A 25,983-nucleotide genomic window follows, 5' to 3' on the forward strand; every position below is an offset into this window, starting at 1 on the left:
CATATAGTTGATATTCATTCTTCCCCCTCTTTCTACAAAAAGGACGAAATATGGTATATTCGGAAAGATGTAACTAGTTGTTCTGTTCCGCCAGAACTATTCAACTATAGCTACATTGTTCCGGGACTTTTCAACTAGCTACTTTTTGCTCACTTTTTTCCGGAACTTTTCGACTGCACTGTAATCTGTAATCTGTAATCGTAGTTCTGCCAATCAAGGCACACCTCCATTCACACAGAGAAAAATGTCAATATGCAATATAACACAATACAACGCGCATCACTTCATATATTAAAATATAAAAAAAAATTGTCACCTCAAGAATTTATGTTACATACACAAATAAAACATAAGAAAAATCTTTGATAGAAATAAAACTAAATGTTCTTTGAATACAAAAACAACTCATTCTGGGACCATGTGTGCCCGTTATGTACTTGCAAGGCCAATCTTTCTAAATTACACTATTAAGCAATTAGAAGTTAGATTTTCTACTGCCTTGCTTATCTATATTAGCTAATAAAGCATAGCGTTTGTTATGCATATTATAAAGCAACTGTCAACACAGGGGTTCCAAAATGTTACTGGTTTCCTCAAAAACAGCTCTGTTTGCATTAATGTCTACATAACAGAACGGATTGATAATTAGTTGGATAAGATCAATTGGAAACGAAGTTGCAACTTTGGCTAGGATCAGGCTTCCATTATCTAAGATCTTTGACAAAAGTGGTATTCTTGTCTCTTCTAACTTTTCACACAATAGAATAAAATGTTCCACCGTTTCATCCGCTTTACCACAGAGTTTACAAGTTGGACTTATATAATTGTTCTTTGAAAATGATGCCTTGTGGGTTTGTAGGATATAGTTCCCAGTTGAAATTTTAAGACGTACAGGAATTTTTCTGATGTCCTTTAGATTTGCATTAACTGATATAGCTAAAGGATGTACGGATCCAATATTATATTTATGGTCCATAAATTTAAGAGTTGAGTAACCTTTTGACTCATCAGTAATTTTAGATGTCCAATAGTCATGAATTTTGGATTTAACTAGCTTTTTTCATTGGAATTTTGATAACGGATTGTTTAAATATGCATATAAGTCATTAATTTCATATTTTAAACATAATTCCTTGACTTCAATAAACTAGCTGCAACTATTATGGGGTTTTATCTGTAACTGTCTTTCGGCTAGCCGCCATTCAATTGAATCACAATTCGCTCTAGATATGTTTCCAAAAAGATTGATAGCTTTGACATGGATTTCAGCTTCTATAGGGAGTAAACCAGATAAAGTATAAACTGCAGAATCTGCTACGTTGGAATTTAAAGAAAGAATTTGTTTGATCCATTTTTTATATTGAATAGATATATTATTTAGTATTTTTCCTTTAGGTAATAAAATTTCCAAACCATAAGTTAATATTGGCAGAATATATGTTCTTATCAATGCTATTGAAGTTTTACTATCAAAACCATTCTCTCCATGGAGGCCTGTACCCATTAAACTGTACATCGCTCTACGTGCTTTCTTTATATTTTCATTTACTGTTTTTCAGCAGAATTTTTGTCAGATTTTTTAATTCCTATGTGTGAGGCGTTCGAAACAATTGGCATGTTTTTTCCATTTAATTTCCAAAATCCATCTTCAATTTCATAAAATTTGCGGCATGTTTTTACTGGAATAATAACGCTTTTTGTAATAAATACCCTTCTCTTTTGCTAAAATCCAAAGCAATGTTAATCATGGCACTCGGAATAAAAACAACTATTTGGAAAGTTCCATTGGAACGAAATAACTAGTTGAAAAGTTCCGCCTGAACAAAGTAACTGACAGAACATAGTAGCTGTTACATATAAACAGACACGAAGAAAGATGCCTTTTTCAATCGTTTCGCCCCTGTGTTTTTATTGGATCATTTCAAAATCCCCTTTTTCTTTTGGCTCTGTATTGTTAATATATTATAAAAGATGTCTAGAGGAGCGTGTTGGTTCATGGTGCTAGGTAGTAATAACTAATATACTATAAACCACAAGAGTAGCCTACATGCATGTATATGTATAAGCTTACTGGAATGAAAGAGTACAAACTGGCGTTCAATAAGACAGATTAGATGTATGAAGGCAATTACCCAATGAACACATCAAATACGTATTCTTTCATTGATTTGATAAACAATGTCTTATTTTCTAATTTCACAATCAACCTCCAAGAATAGATAAACTCAACACTATTAAACATGAAGATGTGGTATGATTGCAAATTAGTCAACTCTCCTTTCGAGACCAAATTACAGACAGTGGCGAATCCAGTCATTTTTATTAGGAGGCACTGACTGCCTATTAGGGATCAGCTCCAGTCATGCTTCAGTGATTCTCTGTATAATAAACCACATTTCCCAGACAGGGGGACCGGACCCCTCCCCTTAATCAGCCCATTACAGAAGTTAACAACTCAGTATACCTTATAGGTCATCGTACAGCCTTCAACAATAAGCAAAACTAATATACCGCATAGTCAGCTATACTGATAATATTAATAATAATAATAAAAAAAGAAATGACAAATGTAAAACTGCCTGAAATCAAGCGAGAAAACTAATGGCCCGAATTATATACCAAAAGACTAGATATATCTTGTACCCAGTCAGACGAATTTCTTTAATGACGAGTCAGGCTATAACCAAGTCAACCTACTAATATCTACTGTTAAAAGTTAGTGTCCAATTATTTTAATATCTTCTGTACCGACGTTGAAGTCCGACTACTGCTATCTATTGTACCAAGCCACACTACTAATATCTTGTGTAGCAAGTCAGGCTATAAGTTCTATGATATATCTTCAAGGCAAGTCAGACTTCTATCATTTTAATATCTTCTGTACCAATTAAGTCAGACTACTAATAACTGTTTAACTACTAAAATATCGTGTACCAAGTCAAACTTCTCATTATGTACCAAGCCCAGTCAGAATATTATATCTTGTACCAAGTCGGACTACTATAACAGCTTTTGTACCAATTCCGACTATTTTTTAGGGACTTATCATTCTTTATCTGGGAAGGGGGGCTGGTCAAAATACAGGGGGGATCAGGTTTTTTTCTGTATGTGGAAAAGGGGGGTTCAGAATTTTTTATGTATTCAAAGTGAGGGATCAATATTTGTTATACATGGAAATAAGTATTTCACATACTTCAAGAGACAACATGTCAAGAAGAACATTACAACAGTCAAATCGAAATATATTTTTATAGCACCATTCATATACAATTAATTATAAATAAAACATCACAAGACTTTAGTGATGTAGGAAGCTGCATATGTGTTTCATAATCCTAATAATTCAGTCGTTATACATGTATTTCACTCACTTTGATCACTAAATTAACAAGCATCACTGCCAAGTTTTGTTTTAATCAGCTTAATAGTTTGAGATAAATCAAGAATAAATTAAAACGAAATCTACAGCAATTTGTGCAAAATTTTGTCCAAAAATACAAAGCATGCCGAATCATGAAAGAATATAGTGTAGAGCAATAAATTCTCCAATAAATGATTAAATATTCATCTAATCTGCATACAAACAGTTGATTATTGATACACAAGATGATTCTGATGATGAACACCACTAATGTATCCTTTTGTTTTCATTACAAGATCCCTTTGGGTCCATTTAAACCTCTTACTCCCGCAAAATTTGTACTTTTTAGGCTAATAAATCAAAACTTTTGAGGTTATATTGTACTATCACACATTTATGAATGAATGAACTATCCATATAAAAGTCTAGGGACTCAATTGACATTTCAATAAGGCCTTACGTAAAACTTAAGTTTAAGCAGCATTCAAGAGAGGGACATATAATAGATTCATCTTAGTAAATAATGTGTTGTTACTGTTTCAAAAAGTTATTTTTTAGAGTTATTTAGGATCAAGTTTTCTTTAATATCACAATATAGGAACTTAAAAAAAAAAAAAAAAACAGAAAAAAACTGCTCAAAGCACTGGCTTGTTCTAATTACACTTATATTCATGGAAGAGGCCTCATGGAAGAGCACTTTTTCAAGACAATTTTCCCTCAAATATGTTTTTGGACTCAATTAATCAACTGAGAATATTTCATTTTCAATATTTTCGTGAAATGACATAATAAGTGTTTTGCATGTTAAAATTTTGGCATGTTGAATAGAGAGGGGATCAAATTTTTTAAAATGTTTTTACTGGGGGGATCAAATAAAAATAGTGAATTTTTATAGGGGGGGGGGTCAAGAAATTTTGTATGTTTCAACTGTTTGATTTCAAAATGACCAGCTTTCTTAACAGCATACAAGTTGTTTTATAAAAGTTTTATTTATTATTAATTATCATATATAATCTATTCTTTACTATTATACACTCTCTGTTTACAAAGCCTTGCTATAACCTATAGGTCTTTGTTATTACCACAAAGCACATGGCTAATTTGCATTTTGAAACTTCCGGTACGCAAATTTATGTGACGTCAGCGTAATATGGCAGAAGCACGCCACAAATGAAAACTTCCCAGTTTAAAGAAATAATTGCGTAGTATCTAAATTTGTAACATAACATATGACATCATTTACTTAAACATTAACTATGGATGTCGATAATGAACTTGATGGAAATCTTTTAAGACAGTTTAGTTCTTTAGGAACTACTGATAAAGAAGTTTTGATCTCAGAATTTCAAAAACTCCTTGGTCCTAACCAACTTTCACCAGAAGGATGTGGATTTTTTCTTGATATGAATAACTGGTACGTTTGATAGCAATAAATACTAGACGAAGCTTTCATTTCCGTATCAAATAATAACCTTTCTATCTTCATTATACTGGTTTAGTTTACGCGTTGTAAATAGAAATCAAAATATTGCATCCGTTATCTGGTTATTCAGATAGTACGATTTATGCCACAATTATGGTACTATTTGGGGACTCAATTGGTCCAAGTGGTCAACTGTGTGTTTTGACCTGGGGGATTATTTTCCAATAATCCTTTGTTTCTTTTTTTACCCCCTCATGGATGGTTCTCTCAATGTCTGAGTGTGTTGGTTGGCTCCGCCATAATAACAGACTGCCTGATGTCCTTACAGTTACACCCGCTCTTGGGCTTGGTGTTGCCACTGTTAGGTTTGGGCTTGTCTGTGGTGTTTAAGTTAGTGACACGTCTCCATTAATCATAATAGTGAGTGTACACAGATTCCACTGAACCTTCGCTCTCATCCAGAGTCAGAGCTACGAATTGCTCTAAAAAGTACATTCATGAGATATGGTAAATTAAGACAAAAGTCGTAGTTTGACAACATTTAAATTTAACAAGTCGATTAGGAAGATACAAATCAATGTAACGAAAACAAAAAGAAGCATTGACTGGGTCTGTGTTCAAAGAATCTTCCACTATTCTTGCATCATTTGCCTTGTGCCAGTTGTGAATCCAAACGCGGCCAAAATGTCACAATTAGGATTAGGACACAATGTATAACCTAGTCCTAGATCACGCAACCATTCACACAATGTGGGAACGGAACTGTACCATTTTCTAAATTTTGGTCATTCGGGAGACTGTCAAGGGGGACTCTTGACATTCAAAATACAGGGGGGATCAGGTTTTTTTCTGTATGTGGAAAAGGGGGGTTCAGAATTTTTTATGTATTCAAAGTGAGGGATCAATATTTGTTATACATGGAAATAAGTATTTCACATACTTCAAGAGACAACATGTCAAGAAGAACATTACAACAGTCAAATCGAAATATATTTTTATAGCACCATTCATATACAATTAATTATAAATAAAACATCACAAGACTTTAGTGATGTAGGAAGCTGCATATGTGTTTCATAATCCTAATAATTCAGTCGTTATACATGTATTTCACTCACTTTGATCACTAAATTAACAAGCATCACTGCCAAGTTTTGTTTTAATCAGCTTAATAGTTTGAGATAAATCAAGAATAAATTAAAACAAAATCTACAGCAATTTGTGCAAAATTTTGTCCAAAAATACAAAGCATGCCGAATCATGAAAGAATATAGTGTAGAGCAATAAATTCTCCAATAAATGATTAAATATTCATCTAATCTGCATACAAACAGTTGATTATTGATACACAAGATGATTCTGATGATGAACACCACTAATGTATCCTTTTGTTTTCATTACAAGATCCCTTTGGGTCCATTTAAACCTCTTACTCCCGCAAAATTTGTACTTTTTAGGCTAATAAATCAAAACTTTTGAGGTTATATTGTACTATCACACATTTATGAATGAATGAACTATCCATATAAAAGTCTAGGGACTCAATTGACATTTCAATAAGGCCTTACGTAAAACTTAAGTTTAAGCAGCATTCAAGAGAGGGACATATAATAGATTCATCTTAGTAAATAATGTGTTGTTACTGTTTCAAAAAGTTATTTTTTAGAGTTATTTAGGATCAAGTTTTCTTTAATATCACAATATAGGAACTTAAAAAAAAAAAAAAAACAGAAAAAAACTGCTCAAAGCACTGGCTTGTTCTAATTACACTTATATTCATGGAAGAGGCCTCATGGAAGAGCACTTTTTCAAGACAATTTTCCCTCAAATATGTTTTTGGACTCAATTAATCAACTGAGAATATTTCATTTTCAATATTTTCGTGAAATGACATAATAAGTGTTTTGCATGTTAAAATTTTGGCATGTTGAATAGAGAGGGGATCAAATTTTTTAAAATGTTTTTACTGGGGGGATCAAATAAAAATAGTGAATTTTTATAGGGGGGGGGGTCAAGAAATTTTGTATGTTTCAACTGTTTGATTTCAAAATGACCAGCTTTCTTAACAGCATACAAGTTGTTTTATAAAAGTTTTATTTATTATTAATTATCATATATAATCTATTCTTTACTATTATACACTCTCTGTTTACAAAGCCTTGCTATAACCTATAGGTCTTTGTTATTACCACAAAGCACATGGCTAATTTGCATTTTGAAACTTCCGGTACGCAAATTTATGTGACGTCAGCGTAATATGGCAGAAGCACGCCACAAATGAAAACTTCCCAGTTTAAAGAAATAATTGCGTAGTATCTAAATTTGTAACATAACATATGACATCATTTACTTAAACATTAACTATGGATGTCGATAATGAACTTGATGGAAATCTTTTAAGACAGTTTAGTTCTTTAGGAACTACTGATAAAGAAGTTTTGATCTCAGAATTTCAAAAACTCCTTGGTCCTAACCAACTTTCACCAGAAGGATGTGGATTTTTTCTTGATATGAATAACTGGTACGTTTGATAGCAATAAATACTAGACGAAGCTTTCATTTCCGTATCAAATAATAACCTTTCTATCTTCATTATACTGGTTTAGTTTACGCGTTGTAAATAGAAATCAAAATATTGCCTCCGTTATCTGGTTATTCAGATAGTACGATTTATGCCACAATTATGGTACTATTTGGGGACTCAATTGGTCCAAGTGGTCAACTGTTTTGACCTGGGGGATTATTTTCCAATAATCCTTTGTTTCTTTTTTTACCCCCTCATGGATGGTTCTCTCAATGTCTGAGTGTGTTGGTTGGCTCCGCCATAATAACAGACTGCCTGATGTCCTTACAGTTACACCCGCTCTTGGGCTTGGTGTTGCCACTGTTAGGTTTGGGCTTGTCTGTGGTGTTTAAGTTAGTGACACGTCTCCATTAATCATAATAGTGAGTGTACACAGATTCCACTGAACCTTCGCTCTCATCCAGAGTCAGAGCTACGAATTGCTCTAAAAAGTACATTCATGAGATATGGTAAATTAAGACAAAAGTCGTAGTTTGACAACATTTAAATTTAACAAGTCGATTAGGAAGATACAAATCAATGTAACGAAAACAAAAAGAAGCATTGACTGGGTCTGTGTTCAAAGAATCTTCCACTATTCTTGCATCATTTGCCTTGTGCCAGTTGTGAATCCAAACTCGGCCAAAATGTCACAATTAGGATTAGGACACAATGTATAACCTAGTCCTAGATCACGCAACCATTCACACAATGTGGGAACGGAACTGTACCATTTTCTAAATTTTGGTCATTCGGGAGACTGTCAAGTGGGACTCTGACATTCAAAAAACAACAAGTTGCTTGATGGAAAGTTTGATGAACTCAAATGTTACTATATAATGTTTCTGCTGCAAGTTTTGGTAATCAAAACATTCTATGTGAGAATATCATGAATATGAACCAATCAAATAATAAAAACAGTATATGCATAAAAAACATTTTCCTTAGAATGGCGGAGCTCCGAGTGAATCGATTAAAACTCAAACAACAGTGATTATTGTGATTACATTAATATATGCTGGAAATGAGGCTATCTACATGTAATTGATTGGTGCTGTAGTGTATCAAGGGTGTGAGTTTGAATCCTGCTATTAAAGGGACAAAAATTTGTCAGCATAACAATCTAAATCTTACAATATATATATGTATAAATAAATTAATAGTACATTTTGTATTACAAATATTATTCTTTTGACAGGAATTTGCAAGCTGCTGTATGTGCGTATTATGACTTTGATCAACCAAGTTTAACCAATATAAGACTGCCTGTGATGTGTTTTGTAAAGGATGTGACTATTGGAGAAGGTGAAGCAGTACCTCCTAGTACAAAGTTCATTAAAACATGGAGAATTAGAAATATTGGTAAGGTCTTTTGATGGCTGAAATATAAAAAAAGAAGATGTGGTACCGTATGATTGCCAATGAGACAACTCTCCACAAGAGACCAAAAAGACACAGAAATTAACAACTATAGGTCACTACAGCCTTTAACAATGAGCAAAGCCCATTTGCATAGTCCATTGTAGTCAGCTTTAAAAGGCCCCGAAATGAAAGTTCCCTAGACATTCCTTTTGAAGATAGATATTTAATTTTTATTTGCACACATATAAAAAGTAACATGTATATTTATATGTATAGCAACAGGTTATGTATTAAATGTTGTATAAAAAAAGGAGGAGAAAAAAATGAAGAGAGCAATACCAATTACACATGACAAATAAAAAAGACAACACCATGGCTGAAACGGAAAAAACAAAAAAAGACCAAACAAAATTCTACAAATTATTACATAGAAAACTAGAGATTAAGCAACATGACCCACTATAAAAACAAAGTATTAAACTCATGGGTTGAGGAATGTCTGCATTTCCTGCTCCTTGAGTGTAAATGGCTTTAAACATTTAAATGTGAACATGAAATTTCGTTGAAAGATTACGTCTAATTGGATTGTTACAATATGGTTAGCCTAATGTCTAGCAAAGATTGTGTTCATTTCCCAAAATCAGAAGAGTGGAAATTGTAATATTTGAATTTTTTTCTTAAGTTCAACAAATTTATGAAACAACCCTGTAACATTTATCTCAATATCAGAAGCAGTGGTTGAACTTGTATCAGATTCCAATTAATCTTTAATTTTGAGTTAAAAGAAATTGAAGAAATCGCATCTATTAATTTATTTACAAATTTAAATGGTCAGGTAACCCACATATTATCATTAAAAAACAGTAATCACACACGAGTTACAATGTACAAAAAATGATGTATGGTTAGGAATTGTTTATACATGTAGCTTCTGATTTAAAAAAAACACCAAACGACTAAAAGCAAATGAAATAGAGGTGAACTAATGCCTGAATTAAATGTATTACATGAATATTATTTAAAAATGTCAATCACATACAAGTTAGATGTAAGAGTTGTTGATACGATCTATATACATGTAGCTTCTGATTAAAAACAAAATACAACTGAAAGCAAATGAAATAGAGATAAATTAAGCCTGTGTTGACTGTATTACATGTATATTAAAGGTGAAGATGCCTGGCCACCAGGTTGTAACTTAAGATACTGCTGTGGTGATAACCTCAGTAACACAGATCGTGCCATTGTAAATATGTTAGTACCAGGACAGGAGGCTGATGTTAGTGTTGAAATGGAAAGTCCTGCTGCCACTGGTGTTTTTCAAAGTCAATGGAGAATGTCTACTCCAACAGGCTTATTTTTTGGTGGTAAGGGTCAACAGTAAACATCAGACTTGATTCTATAGTTACGTACAATGTAATTGTTTGCAGCTTGCCAAACTGAATATTTTATTCTTATTGATAGGGGCGTCACTTCTTTATCACATTCTGTAAATTCAGAAATTTATGCGAGGTTATTATTATTGCGAAAAATGCGACAGAGATGTTAACGCAATAATTTAAACTCACATTTTAAAATATTTTATATTAATTAAATTTTTTTTAAAATCGTTAAATTAAAAATCCCATTTAAGTCTTAAATGACAAAATCGCAATAATAAATGCATGCAATAATTCCTGAATTTACAGTATTTAGTTTTATATATTATGAAATTCCTCAAAATTATTTTGTTGTTGAAATATTTACACCGAGTTGATCTGCACAAAAGGTTCTGTTATTTTTTTTACTAAGTAGGGTCTAGTCAGAAAGTGTGGTGATGTCCAAGGTATTTTTAGACGCCTGTCTTAGACAGCAAATATTATGGTACACTGTTTTCTGTCTGTCAATCTGTTGTCAAACACTTTGGACAATAACTCAAAAAACTCTTTCACCAATATTCATGCAACCAACTTACCTTGGGGAATAGATTATATCTATTGATTTACATGTAAGATCCACTTAGATTTTTATAAATTTTAGATTGTACAATTCTAAATTGTGGGATTTTATTCATAAAATAAGTCAGAATTTTGCCGTTTCCGGCTATAACTCAAAAATGTTTTGAACAATTTTCATAAAACTTTGGTACATTGTTTATGTTAACAGAAGTTTCTTGTTGATTTTTTATTTCTGATTGACTCTTATATTTTTGAGTATTGCAACTTATTCATAAAAAAGAGGGCTTTCCAGTTTTTGGACAATAACTCAAAAACACTTTGAAGTGTGAGTAGTTACCTTGACACTTTTGTAGCTTCTTTAACTATTAAGATGAGCTAAAAGGAGACTAGCGTATCATGCACTTATAGCGCAGTTCTTCATTTCTATTATACCTTAGAAAGTATGGCAAATGATTTTGATAAAAGTTAATTGCTATGGTCTGACAGTAAAATTGAACAGAAATCTTACCTACATGTAAACAATAATTTTTGTGATTTCTATTTAACATTGCTAACTTCTACCATTACTTGTACATTTCAGAAGTGATATGGGTGATAATAACTGTTGACGAAGGAGGACTTTTAGGTGTAACACAACAATTATCTAGTTTTGGAAAATCAGACTTTGTACATAGTAACATTCCACAAAATTTACCAAATCCTTTTGCTTCTCCTATAAAGTTAGACCTTACTACATCATCACCATTAATATCACCGAACTCATCTATAATAGCACAGCATGGTAGTCCATTGACGTCACAGCCTAGTCCTACAGTGCCAACTTCATCACCTGTTCCAGTTAGAGCATTATTTAATGTAAGTATCAGAATTAACATGCTCCCCTACTGAGTTCCAAGAAATAATTAGCAAGTTGAGTATTATTATACCCTAACTTAACAAAGTGGCAGTATATACATATACAAATGTATAATGCACCTCCTATAAATTATGACATTATGATTGGTTTATAGGTGTCCTATGGATCAATATGGGATTAGTAGAATTTATGTGGGGTTCATGCAAGAAAGTTGATGTAATTTATGAGATTTACCTTGAGTTGAATCAGTACAAATAACAAATAAAAAATAAATCCAGTATTATGCAGAATGGTAACAAGTATTGTTTTTAGTATGATATTTATAGATTATCTTTGATCATCTCAAAAAGATTGATTTTCTGGCTTGAGCCGGTACGGGGAAAGTGAAAAAAGCAATCGAGTTGAGATGACCAATGGTAATCTGTTTATCGCTATTTTACCTATGAAGACGTGTCAATTTCATGTCAATTTCATTGCAGGGGTTAAAAAAAATTGTTATAGCTCACTAGCCCAGGGCTAATTGGTAGCAGGATATTACTAGCCCTGTTTAAAAAACAACTAGTCCAACAAAACTGACCTACTAGCCCGAGTATGCCTTACAAATTCAGAGTTTGCTGCAATATACAATGAATTCTATAAACTTAACAAATTTTATCTGTTGAACAGTAGATAATTGCAAATTGGATACCCAAAACTCATGTCAGCAAAAAAATATCCCATTATCAGATATATTCAATTAATCGATAATTGAATATTCATTGGAAATACTGTTCCGAGATAGTACAAGTATTGACCACTGCTATGCATGGTTATATAAAAGGATTGGAGAAATTTTTATGAGATATGTACATTATCACGTTTGTTTAAAAGAAATATCAACTGGTTATATGTAAATACTACATTGTACCAATGCTCATATTTGTTTTCAGTTTTAAAATTCTATTTATAAGAATAAAGCAAATATTTATGTGAATAAATATCACCATCCATAGTTTGTGTCTTTTATAACTGTTTTATAAATGAAGTACAGTAATATCCATATTATCACAGGTAAGCTAATTGTGGGCTATAAATATACAACAAATTGAGAACAGTCTCTTAACTGAAATTGTATTTGTTATACATTTTATTTCTTTAAAAATTTAATTCATTTGAATATCAATGAAGATAATCATTATTGATGAGATATTATTGCATCAAGTTTAATTTTTCTGAAGACTGTTCTTCACAGTATGTAAACAAGAAACAAAATGGCGTCCATAACATGTGCACATGTTACAAATTTATATCTGACAAAATTCAGGTTTCTGCTGTCAAAAGGGATTCGCATTTATATTGCAATAAATTATTCAGAGGTACAATCAGGTTACATTATATTTCTCTTGATGCATAATCAATGCACAATACCCCCTGTACTGACAAATCGATATTGAAAGTACGGGTTATTTGTTCTATTTTAAAACTTGTACAGAATCAGTTCAAATTCCGGGAATCCCGGATGACGTAGTCGAATCTGATTGGCTTAGATATAATAGTGATGAGGGGATTTTCGACTTTCTATTTTGGATACGCCAAGAATTTTTGTTACTAGTCCGTCGGGCATATCGGGTTACAAGTTTTGGTTGCCCGAGGCCTAAATGATGTAGTCCCGGGCGTCGGGCTAGTGGATTTTTTAACCCCTGCATTGACAAGGGCATGTGCCCCCTCAGTTCCTTGCGATAATTTTCATATCACTTGACTCCGCTGAGAAAGGAAATTATCTGTCGGCAAGATCAAAGGAAAATTTAGTAAAATAGCAATAAACCAATTTCTACTAGTAATTATTTGAATTCTGATTTGTGCTGGATTTTGCATAGTATTCCAAGCAGGGTTCTAAGTTGGAATTTTTCAAGGCGAGACTGAGTCCTGGGACTCATCACTTTTTGAAATGGTGAGTCCCAATAGATTTTGATCAGTCCAGGATGCATGTAATTTTTTATACGACCGCAAAAATTGAAAAAATTTTGGTCGTATATTGGTATCACGTTGGCGTTGTCGTCGTCGTCCCAAGACATTTGGTTTTCGCACTCTAAAAAAAAAGTAAATAGAAATCTATGAAATTTAAACACAAGGTTTATGACCACAAAAGGAAGGTTGGAATTGATTTTGGGTGTTTTGGTCTCAACAGTTTAGGAATAAGGGGCCAAAAAGGGCCCAAATAAGCATTTTTCTTGGTTTCCACACAATAACTTAAGAATAAGTAAACAGAAATCTATGAAATTTTAACATAAGGTCTATGACCACAAAAGGAAGGTTGGGATTGATTTTTGGAGTTTTAGTCCCAACAGTTTAGGAATTAGGGGCCAAAAACAGGTCCCAAATAAGCATTTTTCTTGGTTTTTGCACAATAACTTTAGTATAAGTTAATAGAAATCTATGAAATTTTAACACAAGGTTTATGACCACAAAAGAAAGGTTTGGATTGATTTTGGGAGTGTTGGACCCAACGAATTAGGGGCCAAAAGGGCCCAAAATTAAACTTTGTTTGATTTCATCAAAAAATGAATTATTGGGGTTCTTTGATATGCCAAATCTTACCGTGTATTCAGATTCTTAATTTTTGGTCCTGTTTTCAAATTGGTGTACATTAAGGTCCAAAGGGTCCAAAATTAAACTTAGCGTGATGTTAACAAAAATTGAATTCTTGGGGTTCTTTGATATGCTGAATCTAAACATGTACTTAGATTTTAGATTATGGACCCAGTTTTCAAGTTGGTCCAAATCGGGGTCCAAAATTATTATATCAAGTATTATGCAATAGCAAGAAATTTTCAATTGCACAGTATTCCGCAATAGCAAGAAATCTTCAATTGCACAGTATTGTGCAATAGCAAGAAATTTTCAATTGCACACTACAGTATTGCGCAATAGCAAGAAATCTTCAATTGCACAGTATTGTGCAATAGCTAGAAATTTTCAATTGCACACTACAGTATTGCGCAATAGCAAGAAATCTTCAATTGCACAGTATTGTGCAATAGCAAGAAATCTTCAATTGCACAGTATTGCGCAATAGCAAGGAATATCTAATTGCACAATATTGCGCAATAGCAAGAAATATTCAATTGCACAGTATTATCCCGTTTTCAAATTGGTCTACATTAAGGTCCAAAGGATCAAAAATTAAAACTTTGTTTGATTTCAACAAAAATTGAATATATGGGGTTCTTCAATATGCTGAATCTAACCATGTATTTAGATTTTTAATATTTTGGCCCGGTTATCAATTTGGTCCACATTGAGGTCTAAAGGGTCTAAAATTGAACATTATTTGATTTCATCAAAAATTGAATTCTTGGGGTTCTATGATATGCTGAATCTAACCATGTATTTAGATTTTGGATATTGGACCATAATAGGTAAATGTCCAATTTAAAATTTTTAAGTTTTTAAGTTTAAGTTCTTAGACCACATTCATTCTGTGTCAGAAACCTATGTTGTGTCAACTATTTAATCACAATCCAAATTCAGAGCTGTATCAAGCTTAAATGTTGTGTCCATACTTGCCCCAACTGTTCAGGGTTCGACCTCTGCGGTCGTATAAAGCTGTGCCCTGCGGAGCATCTGGTTGTGTCGTAGTAGGATGAAATATGATGGAATAAAACTAAAGTAAGATATATCTTAATGTGAGTAGTATTTACATCCCTTTCAATACTTAAAAAGAGAGCTCCCAAAATCAGCTTTGATAATTCATATAAATATAAAGAAATGACCTACCGGTAACATAGATAACTGACATGCTCATTATGTTTTGATTTTTCTTTTTTTTCAGAATTTTGTAGAAAGTGAAACCCATAGAGAAGACAATAAAGATTCAGATATGTCATAGCAAAAAGTGTTAATATACAATAGTATGACTTAACCAGAAAGATCAGATATTTTGTGGCATCTTTGTATCAATGTGTCATATCATACTGTATTTATATGTATTTTCATATCTTAACCAGATAATAAGAGGGTCCTTTTGACCTCACAAGTTATTGTTCTATTGATAAAAGGATATTAAAAATGTACAGAAAAGTAAATGAGATTTAAATGCTCTTACTTTTTTAAACTCGTAAAGAAACTTGTAAAGTAAAAATAATCAAGGTCATTCGTCAATATAACCTCTTAAAGGTCAGTTAATAGCCATAAGGCTGATTTTTGTTCTAAAAAAAAGCAAATTTGATGAAAAAATATCAGGGTTCTTATGCATCCTATCTTGAAAACTGGTGAATGAAAAACTGCCATGACTTAAAATACATAAAAAGTAGGGAGGAAAATGAGAATACAACATCAAAATCCTCTCATCATTCAAAAAGAAAATACACATAGAACAAAGATAAATGGCCATCCTAAATATTCCATGAGTAAAAAAAATGATAAAACCATAAAGTGTAAAATTGAAAACCTACAAGTTTATTTAAAAATATCATACATACATGAGGGTGGTAAAGGGTTATTTTCATGCAACGTGTTTTGTCACTTTTATTTTACATGCCGCCATGAAAATCGGTAAAAAGATCAACGTGCAAGAAATTTTTAATTGTTCATTCATCGTGAAATGGCAATTTTATTTTGCGTTCTTCAGTGCAGATATCCCCCCTTTACGCCCCTCATACTTACATATATATTTTTATCCTTATTGTATTGAAGATATTATTTCTTTTAGTTAAATTATAAGAAATACTTTGTTATTTATTATTCAATGAATTCATTTAGTACTGATGTAATTCAATGCTTGTATGTTTAGAATGAATTGTATCCTCCAATGATCATGTTTATTATTATTACTTTGTTAGAATGTATTTCAGAGAATATCTTTTCTTCATTACATAACAATCTTGCAGTCATAATTACTGCAAGGCTCCTTGATACATGTATATATTAACCTATTATTAGATGAGGAGTCTTAATTGATGGAAAATTTCTCCAGCTGTTTTATTTCCTCAAAGAGTCAATACCAGAAGGTTAATAAAACCTAGAGAAATTAAAATATGGAAGTGTCTTAATGACTCACTAAAGAGATTTTCCAACATTTTTACAGCTATCTATCAATGAAATTGAAATGTTTATGTTATAAATACAAGAGAAATTGTTCCAACTTCATTGTTTCATAAGATAGGAATTTATAAGGTTACTTCTTCCATTCATTCTGGTTTATTAATAAAGCTGTTACCTGATGAGAAATAGCTAAAATCATCACCAAAAGACCTACTGTATATCAGGGTTAATTGAGCATTAAGTTTTATTGTGGTATTTATGTAATACATTCCTTTGCATATTGATCTTTAGCCTTGCTATGCTGAATTATAAATTTAGAAATAAAAAAAAAAATAATTATGCTGCTGCAAATTAATTAATTAATTAATTATAATCATGACTAGTTGTTACAGTACTCATAATTTATCTGTTAATTTTAATATAATGAATTCATATTTTATGTAAATATTTGTAACAGCTAAATTATCTAATTATCTGATAAATGAATTTTACATCTTGAACAGTTGGGCATGCAGGTATAGTTTTTTGCATTGCCAAATGTAAGAGATTAGGAAGGTAATCCAGAGGTGCTCAGCTGACAGCCTAAAATTTTTGTTTAATGCATTAGATTTCAAAAGTAAGAAACCAGTATACTTCATTTCTAATATACAAATGCCTTATGTTTGAAATGCCGTCTGGCATTTGTCTGTTGTCCTTTACCACACATTCATTATTCAGTTTTTTAGTTACAAATCAAGGAGTCAAAGCTGTATGCAAAATTTTACAAAACTCTGACATAGCCCATTTACTGTAACTTGACTGACTTTTATTGTTTTTCATTCAACTTATAATAAAGCCACACAGTATAACTGTATGGGTCAGATATTGTAGTCTAACCTTATAACACTTGTTTGCTGAACATTGTAATTATGTAACATTTTGTTATTGTAAGAATACATTGTTATTGTATGTGAGGATGGACGTGAGAGATGGAATTACAAGACTTTTTTTTAGTTTATAAATATAATGCAGGGAGAATAATTTTTCTAACTTTTGATTTATTATTATGATTCAACTTATTTCTGAATGTTTTTGTTTACAGCAAGATTTAAATTTAAATACAAAATGAAATGCATTATAAATTAAATATTTAAAAACTTGGTATAACAGAAAAAGACACTACCCTGCACGATCATTTCACTATAGTATTTTACTATAATCTATCACTTTTACAAAGGTCTGAATTATGCCTTGATAAATAGGTTTTAACTTTTGCTTCATTTTTCAATTTGACTGACATCTTTAGGGAAATTTGACAGATTTTGGGGTAAAAACGGTGCTTATTTAAGACCTATTTTTGGTAGATTAACATTATAACTTTAGGAACATAAAATGACCACACTATTTCTAACAGGTAGAAATGCACCTGCTGTCAGAATATTTTTTTGGCAAAGGGTTGTGTTCAATATCATTTCTTATCATTTGAAAGAGTGAAACTGTCATATAATTACCTGATATTACAAGATCCATAGATTCACCATTTAAATTGTTAATGGGAGACAATTTTAAAAAACTTCATGCATATAAATTAGCATTTTATTCACATATATTGTGAATTCTATTTCATTAAAAAAATCTTATTATTTTAGTCAAATTTGTAGCACTTTCTCGTCAAATCTTACATTTGTTACTTTAATTTCTAATACTTAACCAATCATATTTAAACAAAGAAATCAGATAAAGGTTGAGGCTATATACATCCTTTCCCAATCAGGATAGAAAGAACAATAATTGGATTCCCATACAACATTATCAAATAATTTAATTTTGGATGTAACACGTCTTCTGATTGGCTGACGTTATTTTGTTATCAGCCCATAGACATAATTTAGTCATGTGACCGTGACGTCATCAACGTTTTTTCATGGTTTTCTACGGTTTGAAATGGAATTTATAATTAAATTATAGTAAATGACGCGTTATTTAGTGTGCACCAAATTTTTTATGTTATTTCTTCATAGACAGAAAAAATATTACAGTCATTCCTTAAATATAAACTACATGATTAAAATCTTAAAGAACATGCAGTCTTGGTAAATGTTAAGATAGCATCAAATTGGTCTTTCTCGTAATTTTATTAATTTGAATAGTCTCCATGTTTGTTTAATAGAAAGTAAAGTGTAAATATACGGTTTGTTATATGATGGTGATGAAAGAAATATTTTTGATAGAAATAAATGAAATGATCTCATGCTAATCAATTGTTGTAGTCTTTTTTTTTCTCACTTTTTGGTCCAAAAGGACCGGATAATCTATTATCTTCACTGGTCTCATAGGGCATTATGATCTATTTTCTTCACTATGTGTCCAACTTTTTGTCTGTCTGTTTATTGATAATTATATTTTTATTATCCCCATTGATATAACCTTGCCAATTAAAAAATAAATGCTTGGCAGGAATAAAACCAGGATATTTAAGGTCCTTATAAGAATTCCTCATTTCCTTACCATCTGATGATAAAACATGGTCAGAGAAAATCTTTGATTCTGAGTTTGTAGCTACAAAACTATGCTAAAACTGCATTGTTCTATGTTTTGTAACATGTTAGTTGGTTGATAAAGGAAGGCTCTATAATTGATTCTCAAATAGAGCAGCATTAGTGGCACATATTTCTCCTCATTCAAACTTTTTTCTGGCTGAATTCCTGCGGCCAAAATTAACCAAATGCCATGGCTCACAGCTATAAAGGGCCCCAAAAATGACTGGTGTAAACCATAAAAACAGGAAAAACAACTGTCTGATCTAATCCTTTACAAATCAATCTTTAATCCGTATTGAGCAATTAGAAAAAAACCATGCTGAAGCTTCAAAGCTGAATGTTTTGAAACATTGAGGATTGATAATTAAAGGACCTTCAAGCGATTCTCATTGGGCGAGGAGAGCTATTCTCATCACTTGTCATAAACTCTTTTTACATTTTTAACTTCTTCTAGAGAACCAGTGAAATGAATGGAACCAAACATGACATAAATGTTCCTTATGAGGTGCTGACCAAGTGTTGTTACTTTGAATTTGATCCATCATTCAAGATGGCCACAAGGGGGGACTTAGATTAACATAGGACCCTATGTTAAATACAGAAGATGTCTTCTTTTAGAGAACCACTGAATGGAATGAAACCAAACATGGCATGAATGTTTCTTATGCAGTGCACCAAGTGCTGTTACTTTGAAGTAGATCCATTATCCTCTCCCTTGACACCATTTGCGAGTATGGTCTCGAGGAAACGATGATAGTCCGTCGGAAGGGGACGATAAATGGCTGACCCGTGTTAAGAGAGAGCCATATCTCTTGCACGTTAAAGACACCCTTGTAGATTTCGAAAAAGAGCAGGCTAATGCCGCTACAAGGCAGCACTCGCACCCGCAAAGTGGAAAGGGATTAATATAAGTTGCAAAAACTTGTTTCCTAATCCACTATAAATAAATATGTTTAAACTATCCAAGATGACCATCAGCAGGGGATTTATTTAACAAAGGACCCTATGGAAATACATCCAAATATCTTCTTTTAGAGAACCACTGAATGTAATGAATCCAAACATGGCATAAATAATCATAATGAGGTGCTGATGAAGCGTGATACTTTGTTGCTTATTTACCATTCAAGATGACAACCAGGATGATTTTATGGCCCCGCAACAAAGTTGTCAGTTTTACCCTTGTCCGAAATTCCGTAACTCCGCAATTCTGTAACTCCGAAATTCCGTAATTCCGTAATTCTGAAATTCTGTCATTCCGCAACAAACCATTATACAGAGTTTTTTTCTAAACGCCTTCAGATATTGGGCTGATTTTTGGTATGTGAGTTAACCATGATGTGTTACAGATCAAGTTTAAGTTTCGTTCCACTCTGCTAATTTTTGTTGAAATTACGGGCTTTGGACCTTTAATAAATTGTTGAAAATCACAGGTATACAGACTTTTTTTTCTATAGGCCACCAGATTTTGAGCTGCTTTTTGATATGTGAGACTACCATCTTGTTTGTGTCCACATGTGTTATTCAAATTGCAGATTTTTCAACTTTTTGGGACAGGGCCACTCGTGTCGCTTTGACACATTTAGTTTTTATTAAATTATTAAGGGGCTGATATTAAACCAAATTTGGCCTCAATCATTATTCGGTTATCTGTTGTCATTTTTATACGACCACAAAAATTAAAATTGTTTTGGTCGTATATTGGTATGACGTTGGCTTCGTCATCGTCATTTGGTTTTCGCACTGTAACTTTAGTATAAGTAAATAGAAATCTATGTAATTTAAACACAAGGTTTATAACCATAAAAGGAAGGTTTGGATTGATTTTGGGAGTTTTGGTCCCAACATTTTAGGAATTAGGGGCCAAAAAAGGTCCCAAATAAGCATTTTTTTTGGTTTTTGTACAATAACTTTAGTATAAGTAAATAGAAATCTATGAAATTTTAATACAAGGTTTATGACCACAAAAGGAAGGTTGGGATTGATTTTGGGAGTTTTGGTCCCAACAGTTTAGGAATTAGGGGCCAAAAGGGTCCAGAACTAAACTTTGTTTGATTTCATCAAAAAATTAATTATTGGGGTTCTTTGATATGCTGAATCTAAACATGTACTTAGATTTTTGATTATGGGCCCAGTTTTCAAGTTGGTCCAAATTGGGCTCCAAAATTAAAGATTGTTTGATTTCAAAAAAAATTGGATGTACATGTATGGGGTTCTTAAATATGATGAATCTAACCATGTATTTTGATTTTTAATATTTGGGCACGGTTATCAATTTGCTCCTCAGTGAGGTCTAAAGGGTCTAAAATTGATCATTATTTGATTTCATCAAAAATTGAATTCTTGGGGTTCTATGATAAACTGAATCTAACCATGTATTTATATTTTGGATTTTGGATCATAATAGGTAAATGTCCAATTTAAAATTTTTAAGTTTTTAAGTTTAAGTTCTTAGACCACATTCACTCTGTGTCAGAAACCTATGTTGTGACAACTATTTAATCACAATCCAAATTCAGAGCTGTATCAAGCTTAAATGTTGTGTCCATACTTGCCTCAACCTCAACTTTTCAGGGTTCGACCTCTGCAGTCGTATAAAGCTGCGCCCTGCAGAGCATCTGGTTATCTATTTTTACATGATTTCCAAAACCAAAGTAGACTCAGGTGAGCGACACAGGATCTTGAGAATTTCTAGTTAGCTCACCTGGCCCACAGGGGAAAGTGAGCTTTTGCATCAGTTGAAATGATTGTCTGTCTGTCGTCGTCATCTTGTCTCCATCTTCTACCAATTCTTCTGCACTGAAACTACTTGACCAAAATCATCGTTGAGGTTACTCATTTTTAAAATGTGTTTGATGACTTCCGCCTGCCAACCAAGATGGCAAACATTAGTTGAAATAGAAAATAGGAGTAAACTGCAAATTTTGCGTTTTATTTCTAAAACTTATAAGAGAAAATCTAACAAGGCAGAAATGTTAAGATATGCGAGGTCTTCCTATTGTCTGTTTGTATCAAAACTGTCAACCTACTTCTTATAGGAGCTATTGCCCATGAATTTTCTTTAAAATAAAAGTATGCCTATTATTTTAAAAATTATAAAAAAAAGGACAACTCCTTTTTAAAGTTATGGCCCTTTAATGGTGATTATTGCCACTTTTGGTGATACTTATTGCTGAATTTTTCGTTTCCGTTCTGTAACTTTAGTTTGCCTCCATTTTAACGTCATAAAACTTATACACAATGTGATACATCTCGTAGCTAGTGCCCCTTTAATGGATTCAATATAACAGATGGGGTTGATACTCTGAACAGTTTGGGACAAGTATGGATACATCATTCAAGATTGATATAGCTCTAAATTTTGATTGTTATTAAGTATTTGACACAGCATAGGTTTCCGACACAGAATGAAGTGGTCTCAGAACTTGAAAATGTGAAATTGAACAGTTATATCTATAAAGGTCCAATATTCATATATCTATATTCATGGTTAAATTCAGCATAACAGAACTTTTGATGAAATCATGCAACCAAATTTAAAATGTGTGCCCAAAGGACATAAACTAAATACACGGTAAGAGTCATCATATCAAAGAACCCCGTATATTCAATTTTTGTTGAATTTCAATGTGGATCAATTTAAAAACGGGTCCAAAAATAAAAAAATCGAAATACATGATTAGATTCGGAATATCAAAGAGCCCAATAATTCAATGTTTGATGAAATCAGACAAAGTTTAATTTTAGATCCTTTGGACCTCATTGTGGACCAATTGGTAAACTAGGCCCAAAATCCAAAACTAAATACATGGTTTTATTCAGCGTATTTGCGAACGCCAATAATTTACGACTTATAAATTAAATCCCATTGGAATTTGTCAAGAAATAAGCAATTCATACACAGTATTAGAACAGTGTAATGTTGGTCCCTTTTTACTCAACGGTTAGGGCCAAAAACCCTAAAATCAATCCCAACTTGATCTTCCTGTTTTGGTAAGGGACCTTTTGGTATAATCTCATAGATATCCATGCACCCATATATTTAACGTATTGTCTGGAAACCAAATGTCTAAAGACGATGCAGAAGACGAACCAGGAAATGGCTGCCAAAAAATGAGATCAGTATTAAAATTTCAGTAAATTTGTTTCGATTGGATACATGAAATTATTTTTATAAATTTTTAATTTGTGAAAAAAGACGACCATGCCTGATATCGACGCATAGAAAGAAGACATCTTTTACAGGTTGTTCGAAAAGAAGGGCCTGCATCTCGTCTAAAAATCTGAAAATTTAACCGTCTCGAGTAGATAAATATCGTATTACACTCGATGCAGTGGTAGACATAATGGTCTTGTAACTGTTTTTATATCCACCTCACAATATAATTGAAGTTATGAACTCTTTAGTTATGTTATTACGACAGTTTTTGCTCTAAATTCCATAATTTGTAACCGTTCTTGGCATTATCGCCTTCCTTAATGAAGACATCTTTTCATATCTATGTTTTTGTCAAAAGATTCCATATAACCTTGACACCTTTTGGATACAACCGTAGGTTACGGCATAGGGATTTATTTAGGTTTAAAAATGTACAACGTTTTTACATCCTCAAAATGTGCTCACGTGGATCAGAAAGTACTTTTATGAAAAGATTTGCTTAACCCGGCAATATTTCTTTTTGAAAAAGATCCCTTTAAAAACCGAAATGCAGCCTTTTTATATATTGGGATAAATTTAAAAATCAATATAAAAAGAACATGTGGTATGATGGCCAATGACGCAAGTCTCACCAATAGACAAAAAGACATAGACACCATACGTCTTCAACAATGATGAAAGCCACTACCGCATAGTCACATATAAAAGGACATTGTATTCAAAAGTAATACTGTCCATCCATACTTTCACCAAGAAGACATAATTCATCGTTTTTAATACATGACATATAAACCTGAAGGGATAACCCTGTCGAGTGTTTTTTGTTTTGAATTTTTCACTCTCGGGGTTGTTAAATTTGAGTTCGTGATATTTAAACTCATAGTATAACACATTCATTTTCAGATGTACATATCTATTTGTGTTTTTCTCGGTTATGGTATAAGCCAAAAACTTCTGTTTCAAGGTCCTTTTTTATGTTTGTAATATGTGATATGCACTTTTTAAGAGACGATAACGCCTTATTTTACACGCACACAACACATCAGGGGTTTATTGCCTAGTTGTAGCAGTGTAACCAGTCGTTGCTCCTACATCTGAATGCCACATGCTTAGCAGAATATACAAATGTTTATGTATAAGGTTTGTCCCAGCCTGTGTTGAATTGGGGCCAGTATGGACACAACATTGAAACTTGATACATCTCTGAATTTGGATTGTGATTAAATATTTCACAGCATAGGTTTCTGACACAGAATGAATGTGGTCTAATGAACTTAAAAAAATAAATTTATCTATTAGGGTCCAATATCCAAAATCTAAATACATGGATTGATTCAGCATATCAAAGAATCCCAAGAATTCAATTTTTGATGAAATCAAACAAAGTTTAATTTTGGACCCTTTTGACTTCAATGTAGACCAATTTGATAAGGGCCCAAAAATCAAAAATCTACATACATGGTTAGATTTATCATATCAAAGAACCCCATACAATTAATCTTATCGAAATCAAACAAAGTTAAATTTGGACCCCAATTTGGACAAACATGAAAACTGGACCTATAATCAAAAGTCTAAATACATGTTTAGATTCAGCATATCAAAGAACCCCAAGGATTAATTTTTTGTTAAAATCAAACGAAATCAAATTTTGGACCCTTTCGACCTTAATGTAGACCAATTTGAAAACGAAACCAAAAAATTAAAATCGAAAAACACAGTTAGATTCGGCATATCAAAGAACCCCAATAAATCGATTTTTGATGAAATCAAACAAAGTATTATTTTGGACCCTTTTGACCTCAATGTGGACCAACTTGATAACGGAGCCCAAAAATCAAAAATCTAAATACATGGTGAGATATAGCATATCGAAGAACCCCCATATATTCAATTAAATCAAACAAAGTTTGATTTTGGACCCCAATTTGGACCAACTTGAAAACTGGGCCCATAATCAAAAATCTAAACACTTGGTTAGATTCAGCATATCAATGAACTACAATAATTCAATTTTTGTTAAAATCAATCTAAGTTTAATTTTGGACCCTTTGGACCTTGATGAAGATCAATTTGAAAACGGGACCCAAAACTTAAAATCTTAAAACACAGTTAGATTCGGCATATCAAAGAACCTTTATAATTAAATTTTTGATGAAATCAAACAAAATAAATTTTTGAGCCTATGTGGACCAATTAAAAAAACAGGGACCGAAAAACAAAAACTTAATACACGTTTAGATTCAGCATATTTAAGAACCCCTAGAATTCAAAAATAAAACCCCATTAAAATCGGTAAAAAAATAAGCAATTTATACAAAGTATTGTTTTTGGCCCCTTTTGTGCCCCTATTTCATAAACAGTTTGGACCATTACCCTCAAAATCAATTCAAACCTTTCTTTTTTGGCATGGAACCTTGTGGTAAAATTTTAGACGGATCCATACACTTACACACAAGTTATTGTCTGGAAACTAGAAAAATACTTATTTTAACCCTTTTGGGCCCCTTGTTCCAAAACTCTTGGGACCATTATCCCCAAAACCAATCCCAAACCCCCTTTTGTGGTTTCAAACCTTGTATTAAAATTTCATAGAGATCCATTTACTTAAACTAAACTTATTGTCCGGAAACTAAGTGTCTCCAGGCGACGATGACGACGACGACGAACGACGACGTGATACCAATATACGAACGCAAATTTTTTTGCGGTCGTATAAAATCGAATAATTTGCTTTATTTCTGAACCATCGACATGAGGTTCACTTTTTAAAGTTGATAA

At 32.4% G+C, this 25,983-nt stretch overlaps 1 protein-coding gene across 1 annotated transcript; it reads left to right on the forward strand.

Annotated features, from left to right (window-relative positions):
- The first annotated feature begins 7,025 nt into the window (after nt 1-7,025).
- Nucleotides 7,026-15,646, forward strand: LOC143083069 (protein ILRUN-like). Its single transcript, XM_076259255.1, has 5 exons — nt 7,026-7,305; nt 8,546-8,709; nt 9,879-10,076; nt 11,227-11,501; nt 15,314-15,646. The coding sequence occupies exons 1-5, from the start codon at nt 7,148-7,150 to the stop codon at nt 15,368-15,370; spliced, it is 852 nt and encodes a 283-aa protein (XP_076115370.1). The 5' UTR covers nt 7,026-7,147; the 3' UTR covers nt 15,371-15,646.
- The last annotated feature ends 10,337 nt before the right edge of the window (nt 15,647-25,983 follow it).

This window comes from Mytilus galloprovincialis, chromosome 7 (genome assembly GCF_965363235.1).
Source record: "Mytilus galloprovincialis chromosome 7, xbMytGall1.hap1.1, whole genome shotgun sequence".
NCBI classification, from domain to species: Eukaryota; Metazoa; Mollusca; class Bivalvia; order Mytilida; family Mytilidae; genus Mytilus; species Mytilus galloprovincialis.